The 15720-nt window shown below is 44.1% G+C and overlaps 1 protein-coding gene across 1 annotated transcript in view; it reads right to left on the reverse strand.

The window, feature by feature from the left end:
* LOC123363988 (ATP-dependent translocase ABCB1-like) overlaps positions 1-15422 on the reverse strand; it is a 56361-nt gene extending 40939 nt beyond the window's left edge. The window contains exons 1-9 of the mRNA XM_045005669.1: positions 15316-15422; positions 8672-8778; positions 7097-7184; positions 6958-7006; positions 3699-3852; positions 2670-2748; positions 2284-2475; positions 1019-1190; positions 38-162 (exon numbers count right to left, since the gene is read on the reverse strand). Coding sequence (XP_044861604.1) covers positions 38-162; positions 1019-1190; positions 2284-2475; positions 2670-2748; positions 3699-3852; positions 6958-7006; positions 7097-7184; positions 8672-8720 — 908 coding nt within the window. The 5' untranslated portion in view covers positions 8721-8778; positions 15316-15422. The remainder of the gene's footprint in view (positions 1-37; positions 163-1018; positions 1191-2283; positions 2476-2669; positions 2749-3698; positions 3853-6957; positions 7007-7096; positions 7185-8671; positions 8779-15315) is intronic.
* Between the last annotated feature and the right edge of the window lie 298 nt (positions 15423-15720).

Consider the following 15720-nt stretch of genomic DNA (forward strand, 5'->3'; position numbering starts at 1 on the left):
TATTATGTACAATCAATAATTAGTTAAAAAAACTCACTTTGCTAATGCCTTCATCTGTCCATTGAAAGCAACAACTGTTCTGATAGAAGTCAAAATTTCTTCTGCCACAGCTCCTGCTCTAGCATAAGCAGACAGCTCTTTTGTAGTGAATGATGCCAGGAACTGGAAAATTCAGAGGGTAGGGGGAAGGGGAAAGTATTTTATGGAAATTTATTTAAGTGGTGTAAATTATGTACTGATACAAAGGATGATCAAGCAATTAGGGAAAGAGCCTAGAATTTAGGAGACCTGGGTTCAAGTCCCCACTCCAATACAGTTTTCCTGGGCAACTTCAGGTAAGTAACTTCTCTCCGTGTTTTACTTCTCCTTGTATAAAATGGGAATCCTCTATCTTGCATGGTGTTGTGAGGCTAAACACAATGAAGCTTGCGAGGCACTCAGAAACTATAGCAATGGAGGCGATGTAAATAACTTAGCTAACTTAAATGATAGGTCACATGATTTGAGGACTTCAATGGCTCAGACATAGGTTTGATACAGGAGTGGGTGGGTGAGATTCTGTAGCCTGCATTGTGCAGGAGGTCAGACTAGATAATCATATTGGTTCCTTCCGACCTTAAAGTCTATGATTCTCCTCCACCATTTTCAGTGGTTGGGTGGAGGAAAAGGGGAGAGAAAACAAAATACAACCTATAAATGGAAACACTTTGTAAATTTTTCTGTGCATTACAAGCAATATCTACTAATGTGGTCACAGTTGATGAACACTGATCATCCTCTTCCCATGTGGTGAATGGTGGTGACTGGAAGCAGTCCAGTCCTCCATGGCATGCCAATGGCTGCCTGCCGATGATCAGTGTAGACAGAGCCCTGCAAATTTTGGGGCAGGAGCCAGTGGAGTAGGAGAAGGGCTGCCCTCCATGCTCTCCAAACTTTAGGGTCATGTTGCTTTGGGATTCACTCCCTCTCAATCTGTTTTTAGAGGTAGAATTCTTATTTGTTTTCCCCCAGCACTTACGATTGATCCAACTGCTGCTGCTGCAGCAAGGAGAGGGCTAACTGACAAAATCACTAAGGTCAGTTTCCACCCGTAGACGAATCCTATAACAATCCCTGTCAGAAACGTGGAAAAGAATTGTACAAATATACAGATCTTGTCTCCGATGCCTTCGTGGATGGTGTTAATGTCACTGTTAATTAAAAAGAGATTTGTTAACTTTGATGAATGCCTCCTCCTCACACATTTTTCTCTTTTGCTGGAGAGAAGCTTGTCAGAAGTTTAACTGTTAAAATCATTGGGTAGTAGGAATTTTGGACATGGATACTGAACAGCAGCAATGGCTCTTTGTGGGGCTAGGAACTAGCAGATCACAAATCATTGTCTGTGATGTAACCTCTAGATAGACTTCTGCCATTGCTACCCCTGCTCATTCACACGTGACCCAATTCATTTATGCAATATCCAAAAGGAATAATTCATACAAAAACAAAAATTCATCCCCAAAACCTTTACATTACTTTTTCCTCCAAGTTCCCCTATGTAGCCGACCTTCTTCAATTTTGTTATTAGATTTTAACATCTTTGAGACAAGGAATATCTCCATTTTGCATTATATAGAGTGACAAGCACAGTGTTAGTAAATTATTATTTGGAAAATCATTGTGTGTCACACTAATTTTTTCTTGCTATTTACATATGTGGGAGCTAGGATTGGTGAAATTCAAGCCTCTCTCATTCCCTCCAGGATTCACATCTTCCAAAAAATGGGCATATCCCTCCCTGCAAAAACTAAATCTGGAGAAACTCTGCATACCCTGATCATACCTTCCTCTGAATCCCTGCACAAGGGACCTGATCCAAAGATTCCTAATGATTTTAATTGGTTTTGGATCAGATTCAGAATGATAACACAGTGCCCATATCTATGAGTGCAGTTTCATTTCATACAATGTCAGGGTTTTCAGTGTTTGTAAACTAGCTGGAGCTGTTTATCTACAGTAGTTTGCAAAATAGCTCATAGACACTACCAAGCCAATGTCAGAGGAGTAAGATATTGCATTTCAAAGGATAAGCCCTCGCAGTGGAAATATTACTGAAACTCCGAAAATGAAGTGAAAAATTATAACAAATTCCTCCCTCAGATAGCAGAAATATTTTGGGTCTTAGTTAAAAAGGTTTCGTGGAAATTCCAGGAAATTCCCTGTAGCTATTTCAATAAAGGTAAACATCAGACTTCTTTTTGGCTCATGTTTCTGGTGCAAAGATAAATAGAGCTGTCTCACTCCGTCAGTCGGGTGTTCAACGTTCCAATCTCGCTGGTATCAAACCAAGCCATCTCCTGGTGAAGTATGGCGAAAAAAAACTTTTGTCGGATTCTTGCAGTCTGTCTTGCAGCTGAGGTCAAAAATGTCCAGACTTGGATGGTGCTCAGTATCACTACAGCAAAGCCAATACCCGCATAGTAGTAGGCAAACCTGTAGTAAAATAGTAAAAGTCCATAAGGTCAATTGCATCTTGCAAGATAAGTTAGACACATCAGGTCACATTCAACCCTGCTGAAGCCAATGGGATGTAATTGAGGGCCAAATTTGGCTTACAGTCTAATGGACAAAAAAATATACAAACTACACTGTGCTATTCTTATGAAAATAATTGCAGAGGTTCTTACCTGGTCATTTCAGCTTCTATATCCAAACCTGGAATTGCTGGACAAGTAGAGCTACTATTCATCACAGCTGAAAGATTAACTGTAACAAAGAAAAATATTCAGTTTTATTAGAACAGGCATAAAACAAATCATGGAGGTTTTAGGCCATAATCTTATGGGTGTTTTGCATGATGCTACACTCCCTGCAACGGGGCTGTAGATTTATAACTTTCATGGTGGCCATCATCCTTCCAGTGGAGGATCAAACAGGGCAAACTTCTGAGTCAGCTCAGAGGGTTACTGCAGAGTGATGGATTTAGCTCACTACGTCAAAGGGCACTGGTCAGATCATAGCTTCATCTCATCTGACCTTCTGATTCCAACAGTGGCCAATATCTGAGTTTTCAGAAGTTGATAACACCCCCTTCTACCTCACACAAGGCAAAATTAATCCACGCAGACACCATAAGTCCGATTTTTATTCACCACTTAGGTTCCACCCAACCCTCAAAACTGGGCCCATGTGGGGTCCAAGTGGTGGCTCAGCCTTTTGCTGGCTGTCTGCAAAAAGGGTAAATTTAAATAATAATGCATCTAACCGAATGTTCAGAACTGTTCAAACCTGGGAGAAATAGAAGACCCCTTCCAGGTGTCAGCACATATATTTTAGGGTAAGTTATGATTGCCTTTATCATAAGCTTAGCTCATATAGAGGAAAAATAGAATTAATGGTCCTATTTTGTTGTTTTAAAAATCCAATCACAGAACTTGATTTGGTGACCTCGTTGGGCAGTGAATTCCATGGATTAACTATAAGCTATAGAAAGTAGTAGATCATTGTACAGTTACCAAATGTACTGCTCTGTAATTTATCAAGTGTCTGTTTTGCTACTGTACTATACAGCAGGGTAAAAAGGAAGGACTCCTCAGAATTCACTCTGCTCTTCATGGCTTTTAACACCACACCCGCACTCCATCCTGAACCTCTGCCAATCCAGTAAATAAGAGACCCTACCAAATATTTTCAGAAGTTGAACAAATTTTATTTACCTGAAGACATATTTACTGCTTGGCCAATTGTCACAAAGCTGTTTGTCATCTCTCCAAAGACAACGATAATAAGTGGCAGCCCTGTTCCATTTGCAACAGCTGCAATCAAACCTATTATCATCAAAATGATATCCAGCCAATCGGCATACGCAAACTACATGAATATAAAGAAAAAGGAATTAATTGAAGGTTGACAAATTCACATAATTGTGACAATATCTTACTAAGACACATAGAATAGGATTTCTTTGTACATAGCACCATTAGCAATTTGGGTATCCCAAAGCACTTTGTGAAGCAATGAATTAGATACTGTGAAGGGAAACAGAACACTTGGGATACACTTTGAAAAAGCTTACACACAGTTTTAGGCTAGTTTTTATTGAGGGATTTAGGACATGTTGGCAGGATGAATCCCCTAATCCGCAGAAAAAAGAATGTATCTGAGGGTACGTCTACACTACGGGATTATTCCGAATTTGCATAAACCGGTTTTGTAAAACAGAATTTATAAAATCGGGTGGAGCGCGGCCATACTAAGCACATTAAATCGGTGGTGTGCGTCCATGGTCCGTGGCTAGCGTCGATTTCTGGAGCGTTGCACTGTGGGTAGCTATTCCCTAGCTATCCCATAGTTCCCGCAGCCTCCCCCGCCCCTTGGAACTTCCGGGTTGAGATCCCAGTGCCTGATGGGGTAAAAATCATTGTCGCGGGTGGTTCTGGGTAAATGTCGTCAGTCACTCCTTCGTCTGGGAAAGCAACGGCAGACAAGCATTTCGCGCCTTTTTCCCCTGGATTGCCCTGGCAGATGCCATAGCATGGCAATCATGGAGCTTTTTTTGCCGTTTGTGACTCTCACCGTATGTGTACTAGATGCCGCTCACAGAGGCGATTCAGCAGCGCTACACAGAAGCATGCTTTTGCTTTTGCATGACAGCAGAGATGGTTACTAGCCATATTGCACCATCCAAACCCTTCCATAAATTGGAACTGAGGATGATCATGGCTACCAGTCCTTTTGTACCATTTGCTGCTAGTGCCCCTGGTCAATCAGCCAGGGGCGCAAAAGCCAAGAGTGGTTACTAGCCATATTGCACCTTCCATCGTTTTGTACCATTGGCTGCTGTCATAAGTGCCCCTGGCCGATCAGCCAGGGGCGCAAAAGCAAAAATTGGGAATGACTCCCTGAGTCAATCCCTCCTTTTTGGTATCTAAAAATAGAATCAGTGCTGCCTAATATAGGCAAGTGTGCTAGAGAACCACCTGCTCTGTGTCAGAGCCCGCAGAAATTATTATCTGTATGCTATTCACAGGGGGTGCTCCTGTAACAACCCCACCTGTTGATTCCGTTCTTCCCCCAGCCTTTCTTGGCTACCGTAGCATTGTCCCCCCACTTGTGTGATGAATTAATAAAGAATGCAGGAATAAGACACACTGACTTGTTAGTGAGAAATGAGTGGAAGGCAGCCTCCAGCTGCTATGATAGTCCAGACAGGACATTAAGCAGTGTGTAGGAGAGAAGCCCAGCATCCCACTGCTAGTCCAGGGGCAACAATCTTTTCTTTACACATGAAGGGTGGGGGCTGATGGAGCTCAGCCCCCTGTTGCTATGATGAGGATGGTTACCAGCCATATTGCACCATCCATCCACCAGAAAAAATTAGGGCCAATAGGCTGATGACGAGGACGGTTACCAGTCCTTTTGTACCATCAGCTGAGGCTGATGATGAGGATGGATTTCCATCTTTTTGTACGATCAGCTTATGCTGATGATGAGGATGGATTTCCATCCTTTTGTACCATCAGCCGCCCATGGCGGGGGGGGGAGCAAGGATGTTGGTGTTGAGTGCTGCACTATCGCGTCTATCTGCAGCATTCAGTAAAGATAGGGTGACATGTAAAAGAGTCAGAGGATTGTTTTACCTTTCGCTTCTGGGGGTGGGTGGGGGGTGGGTGAGTAGATTGCCAAGCTATGCCCTGACCCGCGGACACTGTGTTTGACCCTAGAAGCATTTGGAGCTCAGCCAAGAATGCAAATAATTTTAGGAGGCTGCAGGAACTGTGGGATAGCTTCAGTCCTCCAGTCCATGCGCATCCATTTGATTCTTTGGCTTTCCGTTACGCTTGTCACGCTGCAGTGCGCTGAGTCCCTGCTATGGCGTCTGTCTGGAGATTTTTAAAAAAGGATTCTGAATTTCATCTTCTGTAACGGAGCGCTGATAGAACGGATAGAACGGATTTGCCTGCCCTTACAGCGATCACATCCGCATGGTCCATGCGGGAGCTCTTTTTTTATTTTGATTTCAGACTGCATCGCCACCCATGCTGATCGGAGCTCCATGCTGGGCAAACAGGAAATATTCAAAAGTTCGCGGGGCTTTTCCTGTTTACCTGACCACTGCATCCGAGTTCAGATTGCGGTCCAGAGCGGTCACTGGTGCACTGTGGGATAGCTCCCGGAGGCCAATACCGTCGATCAGCGTCCACACTAACCCTCATCCGATATGTTAATACCGATACTAGCGTTACTCCTCTTGTTAGGGAGGAGTACAGAAACCGGTTTAAAGAGCCATTAAAATCGATATAAGGTGCCTCCTAGTGTGGACGGTTTTGGCGTTAAATCGGTTTTACGCTCCTAAAACCGATTTAAACGCCTAGTGTAGACCAGGCCTAACATTTTTCACAAAGTGATGATATCACCTGTGCAACTCACTGCCTCCCTGGGTGCATTCTACTACATCCCATATTTACTCAGTGCATTTAAAATGTAAACAAGCACAGGTAAGTAACAAACATTTGGCTGCTGCCTACCAGCAGAAACGGGTATGTAGCAGTTATCACATTTAAGAAAAACAGGGCACTTGTTTCTCTGGATAATTCATGAGACATTATGCACTAATGGTAAAATTATCTCCAGTTGAGAGAGCCAGGGCAAGGCCCTACTTACCGCACATGCTTCACTTCAGTCCTTAACATGGGTGGATTTCACTCCGTCATGGTGCTAGTGCTGAAACATTGTCAAGCACTGGCAGTTAGCTGTGAGGGGAACTTTGCACAAGATCCCATATTTTTAAAGAGGGAAGCCTGAGATCAATGCACAAAAATGGCTGTGCGGCAATACTAAGTTTTGCACAGACCTCTTTCTTCTCTTTTGAAATGCAGTATTGTGGTTGCACATTAGTCTGTTACCATAACATACAACAGGCAAAGAAAAGGAACAATGAGAAATATAAATCAAACCAATAAACTATGCACTAACCAATTTCAAAATGCCAACCATCTTTTCCTTTGACTCCTCATTTTTCTTTCTAAAGAGATTAATGCAAAATTAATCCAGACCCTTTCTTGAAAGGCAGGGCAAGAAATTTAACAGCGTATTAATATCGAGGAATCCCTACTTTTTCTTGTTCTTCTGTAACTGGTCATTTTGCTCAGGTTTTTCATCATGTTGGAAAGCAGGATTGTCATAGCCATTACTTGCAGATTCTGTGGAGGGGAAAGTAGGTTTTGCTTTCACAAATAGTAAGGTCTTTTAAGTCAGATTCCTATGAAGCACAGTAAATCCCTTTCTGAATTATCGGCGCACCAAAACCGTTGATTTTTTTAAAGCAGGAAAACCATATTTTTCTCATGCTCTTGAAACAGGTCAGTAACTTTCAATATTTTCCTCCCCAAAGATCACATCCAAGCTGAGAACAAACATCATTTTCAGCCCAAAAAACTAATTTTAAGGGAAGTCATTAAAGACTAACTTGGACCTCAATCTTGCAAAAACTGAGGGAATGCCTAAGTTTGTGTCTACACTAGAAGCGCTGCAGTGGCACAGCTGCAGCTATGCTCTCTGTAGCATATACACTTACTACACTGGCGGAAGGGATTAGTGAATCCACCTGCTACGTTGCTGGAAGAGTTCTTCTGTCAACCTAATGGTGCCTATATTGAGGCTTAGGCCGGCTTACCTATGTCTCGCAAGGGTATGAATTTTTCACACCTCTGAGAAACGTAGCTAGGTGGACCTAACTTTTAGGTGTAGACCAGGCCTTTGTCTTTGCAGGATTGGGGTCTTAGAGTGGAACAGGCATCTTATTATTTGTTGGTATTTCAGTAGTACCTACAGGCCTCAACCCTACTGTGCTATGGCTGTAGAAACACAAGTAAAAAAAGATCTCCACCCAAAAGCGTTTATAATCAAGGAATAAGATGAGAAGTAACAAGTGGATGAAAGAAACAGGCAGAGGAATCACAACAGAATAGTGAGGTGACTGTGAACTACAGGATAAAAGATGGTCACAACACACCAGCTGTCTATCCTATCTCAACCTGAACTATAACTACTGTGTTTTCCATCACTAGTTTTTAGAACATGTTTGTAGAGACTTACAGGACATTATTATGTTTGTTTTGATTATAGAACAATTCAAATGCAGTTAACTGGCTCCTGACTCATATAGTGGAGCATTTGAACACTTAGGCCCCATTGCTGATGCATGTAAATAACTTTAGGCATGTGAGCAGCCACATTGTAACTCAGTGGGACTACTCATGTGCATAAATGCTCGCAGGATGGGAGCCGTAGTTATTTTCAAACTAGAGTGACTCGCTAGGCACACCAGGGTCACTTAAGTTGGTAGAAAGGCCACACAGAGCTACGCCTAGCCAGTGCTGTGATTAAGTTAAAAGAGAATACATGTATTCAGTGCTAGCTACGAATATTTTCTGAATGCTGTTTCCTCCGCATAGATCCCCAAGAGGGGTCCATACTCGCTGGGTAAAGACACCACAGAAGAAAGCTTAATAGCCAGAGTAGCATGATTTGTGGAGGACGATGGGAGGGCTGATCTGTTTTTCCATAGAAATCCCTCATGGCTAACAGACAAGATTCAAAATGTGGATTAGTTTCGTGGCAATGGAGTACATCCTTCCAACAACTAGCCTAACATTCAAAAGAAGAAACAACTAACTGAAAAACTTACTAGGATTAGGTGGTTTCTTTTCTATGTAATTTATGAAATCATCCTTCATTGTGTTATTCTGTTGTATGGTTCTTAGACTTGCAGAAGTAAATCACTTTGGGTAGAATCTGCATACACAAGAAAACAGCACAACCTTTCACAGACAATAGCCATTCAAAGCGTTCACATTAAGATATGTTTATGTTTCTTTATTAATGGTATCCTTTTGACAACTTTTCCTAGGGAAGAAAAAAATATTTATCATTACATACTACTTTTACATCAGGGTAAATTACTTTTCTAAAGAACTATGTTCATTTTTTAAAATTAGGACAACAATGTTGCCTGCTTCCTGGGGATACCCAGGGCTGTGGCCACCTGCCCTTAGCACCAGAAAGCCTTGTCTGTGCCTGATGGGGGTCAGCTCCCCAACTCCAGTGGACACAGGCAACACAAGCACTCCCCTCTAGGCGTAGGCAGGCCCTGCTGTCTCTTTACAGGTTAGCGATAGGCACATTCTAACCCCTGAGCTCTCTGAGCATCTCCCTGCTCCACTGCAAACTCACAGTATTTACAGATTTGCTGTTTGGAAAGGAACAGTACACTCCAGCTTACCAGTTCCAGCTCAGATCACCTCTTTGCTTAACACACGACACTTAGATACGTTTTACAGTGAAAACGGGCAAAAGTTTATTTAACAAAGTATAGATGTAACTCTCCCTTTCAGTGCTGGCTTAGTACAAGAATGCAGTGCAAACAGGAAAGGGGTACCTCACAGTTTTTGGACAGTTCCAAAGTTTCGGTCAGCCTGGGCTCATTTTGTGGTGCTGCTGGTAGGTGCCTGCCTCCCCCTCCTGGTATGCTAAAGGATCAGGCTACTTGGTGGTGCTTCCAGTGAGACAAGGGATAACCACACTCAGGCTGTGGCTACAGCACTTGAACTCACAAATAATTCAAACTCACACAAGCAAACACATTAAAAACGGTAACTATAAACTTTATGTAAGGACTTGACCAAAGAGAAATAGACAATCAGTGAAAACTTTAAATGATTAGAGATAAATAATGCTTTGTAATTACTAAAGGCTTTGCCAAGAGGCACACCAGATCACATGACCACACACTCTCTGAATGTTCCTAAACAAAATTCTCTCTTCCCACCCCCACCCCCAGTTCTGTCTTTCCCCCATGTCTCAGGTGGTGCATGTGGAGACATTGCAGGCCTGTAAGGAGATGCTGTTAGAAACACTTTATTATACTGGGAATTGGCAGTGCAGGTCTTGATGATCCAGGTAGATGAAAATCCTTCCACAGATGCAATGTGCCTTCATGGTGCAAAATTAGGGCCTTAAGATGCTGATATCTTCCCTCACTCAGGCCCTGCTACTAGCCTGATTATTTGTCCCCTTCAATTGAGTGTTGAGAGCCACTATAGCTGGCACAGAACAGCAGTCATGAGTGAAAGAAGAAAACGCCTCTCTGGGGCAGCATTCAGAAAAAGAAAGAAAGCAAAGGAGCTTTTCTATCTAAGCAGGAAGGAGCTCTCCTGAGATACACAGACACAAATGTTCACGGTGAGCCTTCCGGCCCCAGTGAGGATGTGAGTGGTGAGGAGATGCCTGATCTTCCAGTTACTCAGAGTGCAGGTGACCTGGCAGTTACTGCAGCATCCATATCTCCATCTTAAATGGATGTAACCATGCACATTCCTGAAGAAAAGTGTAGATCGGAGAAGAGTGTGGTGAAGGTGCAAGAAACAGCTGCTGCTGAGTTTAGTTCCTTAAGTCTAGATGATCCAGGACTGTGGACCCACTTGAGCAGTAGCCTAAGGGACTTCCTTGTACTGCATGGGCCACAGCAAGTGAAAAACTTCATGTTCCCCGAAGACAATGAAAAGAGAAGCTTCCATTCAATACATTACTGGCGTGAAATCCCCAATGGTGACGAAGTGGAGAGGCCATGGCTTATGTACTCAAAAACCCAGAATGCTCCATACTGTTTCTGTTGCAAACTCTTTCAGTCTAATGTTCCAGCCACATTTGGTTGTACAGGAACAAAGGACTGGAAAAATATGGCTAGAAATCTGGCATGCCATGAGACGGGAAAGGCAGCAAATCACCAGAGAGCATTCCATAGCTGGAAAGAGTTTGAGATGAGACTAAGGTTAAAGGTCTTCATAGATGATCAGCATCAAGAGAAGATTGCATCAGAGTCTCTTTACAGGCAAAATGTTCTGAAAAGGCTCATTGCCATTGTGAGAATGCTTGCTACCCAAAACCTAGCACTGCGTGGCACTTCAGATCACCTGTATGTGCCAAACAATGGAAACTTCCTTAAAATTGTGGAGCTGAGAGCTGAGTTTGATGCTGTACTCGAGTGGAGGTGATAAGGCCTATCAAACACCAAATTGGGAAGATAGATGATGCCATTGTTGCCATTATGAAGGATAATGCTATGACAGGAACTGTTCGTGGGAGAACAGTGGCAGAGGGAAATGGAATCACCAGAAACATACATAACTTCAAATTTCTGTGTGGCTTAGTGTTGTGGCATGACATACTGTTTGAAATAAATGTTGTAAGCAAGAGACTTCAAGGTGTTGACCTTGATACATCTGGAGCAATGGAACAACTGGACAAAACAAAGTCAAACCTACAGCCTTACCAGTCAGATGAGGGATTTCAAAACATTCTGAAGAGTGCACAGAAGTTGGCAGTGGAACTTCACACTGAAGCTATTTTCCCATCCATTCAAGAATACAAGAGTCACTGTGGAAGAATACATTTTGATTACAAGACATGGGATAATCCCATAAGAGACCCCAAACAACAATTCAAAGTTGAATTATTTAACCAGGTGCCAGATTGTTCAATATAGTCAGTCGAAGAACGTTTCATGCAGCTCAAGGAACACAGCAGTATATTTGGGATGTTGTATGATTTTCCAAAACTCCTCACTATACCTGAAGAAGACCTACACCAGCAATGCAGGGCACTAGAGACAGTGTTGACACATGATGACATGCGTGATATTGATGCGAGTGATTTAGGTGATGAACTGAAAGCCCTTTCAAGATACATTTCAGCAAGATCAACTCCAAAGGCTGTTCTGGAATATATGTGCACAAATAAGATGACCACCGTCTTTCCAAATGCTTTTGTTGCTCTGCACATCCTTCCAACACTTCCTGTAACAGCTGCCAGTGGAGAACGCAGCTTCTCCAAGCTGAAGTTAATAAAAACACATCTGTGCTCCACAACGACACAGAAGAGGCTGGTCGACCTTGCAACCATCTCAACAGAGCATGAGCTGGCCCAGACTGTGGACCTTTAGGAAGCAGTTCAAATCTTTGCAACCAAGATGGCATGGAAAGCACCACTTTGATTATTCAAACAGATAAAAATGCCAGTGTTTACTAGGAAGAAGGCAGAACGTAGACCTTTCAAAGTTTTGGCTCAAGCGAGGGGGCATGGGGATGTCATTTGAGGTCCCCGCCTCAGGTGCCAAAATGTTGTGGGCCGGCCCTGGAGAGAACCCCCTTGCTAAGGGGTGGGAGTGGCACTACATAGTCAAGTGGTAGCCAGCAGAACTATTGGAAACAAATACTTACATATAAAATAAAATCCTAACACACATTCTAGAAACTAGACTTAATTAACTAAATACTCTCATGTCCAATAAAGTTTTGCTCCCCAGTGCTTTCCTGCCAGACTGTGAACCCTTTTCCATGAGAGAAGACATACTGTCAGCTTGTCTCCTAGATGAAGGATGCAGTGTGTCCATCTGCATTCCCAGATATTCCCCCACAATCCATTGTCTTTACTCATAAACAGGACCCCTTGCTGCTGTTTATGTCTTCCTGTAAATCTGGTAGATTTTGCAATCTTTCAAGTGGTGTCAGGCTCAGTGTGCAAACAAGCATCCATGTGAGACATAAAATGGCCAATACACACATGACCAGATAGAGACATAAATGTCTTCAACCTCCTGCTTAAAAGGAACCTATGTAAGACATGACCTCTTGGTTACATGTCTTAACTCCAAGGCTTTGAGATCTTAATTTCTAATATAGACACATAACTCCTTAAACATTATCCACCCATACATTGCAAAATGATTAGCCAGTAGGCTACTGGCTCTTGATAGAAATCTTACAGGCAACCATTTAGTAACTTAATATGAATATATCTGATCACTGTAAAACCCTGTGCATCCCCTGTGCTCTATGTCAGTTGGCACCAAGGGATTCTTTGGTCACACTCAGCTAACCACTTTCATGGATTCTAATGCCAAAAGAGACCATTAGATCATCTAGACTGACCTCCTGTATAACACAAGCCCTAGAATTTCACCCTGTTACCTTTGTATTGAGCCCAATAACTTATGTTTGACTAAAGTATTTCTTCCATTTATATCATGATCACGTATCAGAGGGGTAGCCGTGTTAGTCTGGTTCTGTAGAAGCAGCAAAGAATCCTGTGGCACCTTATAGACTAACAGACGTTTTGCAGCATGAGCTTTCGTGGGTGAATGCCCACTTCTTCGGATGCAAGTGGTGGAAATTTCCAGGGGCAGGTATATATAAGCAAGCAAGAAGCAAGCTAGAGATAACGAGGTTAGATCAATCAGGGTGGATGAGGCCCTGTTCTAGCAGTTGAGGTGTGAAAACCAAGGGAGGAGAAACTGGTTCTGTAATTGGCAAGCCATTCACAGTCTTTGTTTAGTCCTGAGCTGATGGTGTCAAATTTGCAGATGAACTGGAGCTCAGCAGTTTCTCTTTGAAGTCTGGTCCTAAAGTTTTTTTGCTGTAGGATGGCCACCTACAGCAAAAAAACTTTAGGACCAGACTTCAAAGAGAAACTGCTGAGCTCCAGTTCATCTGCAAATTTGACACCATCAGCTCAGGACTAAACAAAGACTGTGAATGGCTTGCCAATTACAGAACCAGTTTCTCCTCCCTTGGTTTTCATACCTCAACTGCTAGAACAGGGCCTCATCCACCCTGATTGATCTAACCTCGTTATCTCTAGCTTGCTTCTTGCTTGCTTATATATACCTGCCCCTGGAAATTTCCACCACTTGCATCCGAAGAAGTGGGCATTCACCCACGAAAGCTCATGCTGCAAAATGTCTGTTAGTCTATAAGGTGCCACAGGATTCTTTGCTGCATCATGATCACGGTAATTGTGCAAAGATTCACAATGCTTTATCCTTTCCAAGTATTATTGGATTAATTAAATAATGGTGGAATTCTTTGGAAACAGATGACCAACATTCTATCACCAGGGTTTTGTTCCTTTATATGGCATGTATGTATGTTTACAAAACAATACATTTGAATCTCGGTCCAACAGCTCTCGAGGCATATTAAAAAATTAAACAAAACTAAAGCTGACATATACATCTAAACAAGAACATTGTGTGCAAAATCCTTATTCTACCCTTCAGCTTCCTTTTAGATCAATTTCTAGTGTATGTTGTTGTCTGGATTTTATAATTAATTTATTTCAGTTTATCTTTTAACTTTCTGTTACGGCCATTAGTCTCACTTTTAGTTTGGACATGCATACAAACTCCTGGGGATATAGGTTACTATCAGGACGACCATACAGATGCAAATGACCATTGTAAAAAGGATTACACTTATTTATGTGCTCATTTATCACAGCCACTTTCAAAGACAACCTACTTCTTGCCACAGAGAGATGAAAGGCGGGATGGGGAGTGCAAGAGACAAAGCCCCCTGTAGGGTTTCTTCAGCTTCAATATAGCCATAAATAGAACCATAATGACAGTTTTCTACAACTGCAAGGTCCCTTCACCTCTAAAGTAAGCACAGAAAGAGGAACAGAGACAAAGAACTTTATAGGATCTCCTCAACTGCAATGCACCTACAGACTTTCTATAGGCAGCCTGGTCCCTAATGGACCACTTGACATTTACATGCAGCCACTAACAGACAGACAAACAAAAAACCAGAAGGATCCTCCAGGGCAGTTGCATACAGAAGTAATATCTTGCTTTTTAAGGGGATCTATAGAAGATCCCTCAGCTTCAGTGCAACAAAAGGTAGAACTAGTGACCCTATAGTTCAGGATCTCTCAGCTTCAGTGCCTCCAGGAGAGAGGTATTACCCCCTGGGAGATACCGCAGCATCAGAGCAGCAACACTATCACCCGTAGCATCCCCCCACGTCAGGGCAGCAACACTGTCACCTCTAGCACCCCCCGCTTCAGAGGGACAAAACCACCAGTAGCCCCTCCGCCCCCCGCAGTGCCCGCCAGCCCTTTGCTGTCAGTCCCGGCGGCAGGCAGGGCTCCCCTGGCGCGGGTCACGCCGAGCTGCCATTGGCCACGGAGCGAGCAGCCCCCAGAGACGCGGCCCCGCTCCTGCCGGGGAAGGGGCCCCGCTGCCCGCGTGCGCCGCTGAGCCCCCGCGGGAGGGGAGCGGGGAGCGGGGAGGGGCTGGGCCAGGGGGTCGCTCGGACACGCCGCTGGCGCCAGGGGGGCTGGAGCGTCCCCATCGCTCAGCCCTGGGCCGAGCCCCGGCGGCCTCCTGCCCGGGGCGGGGGGTGGCGGTGGGGGCAGGTAGGGGAAGCCGGGCTCGGGGCTGGGAGAGATTCCTCAGCAGGAGACTGGCCCCGTCCCAGCGGTTCTGAGCCTCACCTGCCCGCTGCTCCCTGCGCTGCTCCCAGCCCGGCGGTGACTGCGGAGCGCCCGCACCTGCCTCCGCTCCCTGCCCCAGGCAGCCTCCCCGCTGTGGTGTGTCCCAGACGCTGCTCTGCCTAAACCTCCGTGCCCGCTTCCCCCTGCCCCTTATAAACAGCAGGCTGCTGCCGGCCGCCCACTTTTCAGCTACCTTGTTTCCCTTCCGCCACATCCCGGGGGATCCGGTTTCAAGGTAACGCTCTGGGGCCCCCTTTCCACATCTCCTGGCAGTGACTCCTTCCCCACCGTTACCCCCGCCCAAAGCAAGAAAACCATTTCTGGTGAAGACGTGCTGCTGTGGGGACCAGAAATGGGTAAAAGAACTAAAGCCTCCCATTGTGGTTCTTTCCTGCTTAAATGTGT

This window comes from Mauremys mutica, chromosome 2 (assembly GCF_020497125.1).
Source record: "Mauremys mutica isolate MM-2020 ecotype Southern chromosome 2, ASM2049712v1, whole genome shotgun sequence".
Lineage (NCBI taxonomy): Eukaryota > Metazoa > Chordata > Testudines > Geoemydidae > Mauremys > Mauremys mutica.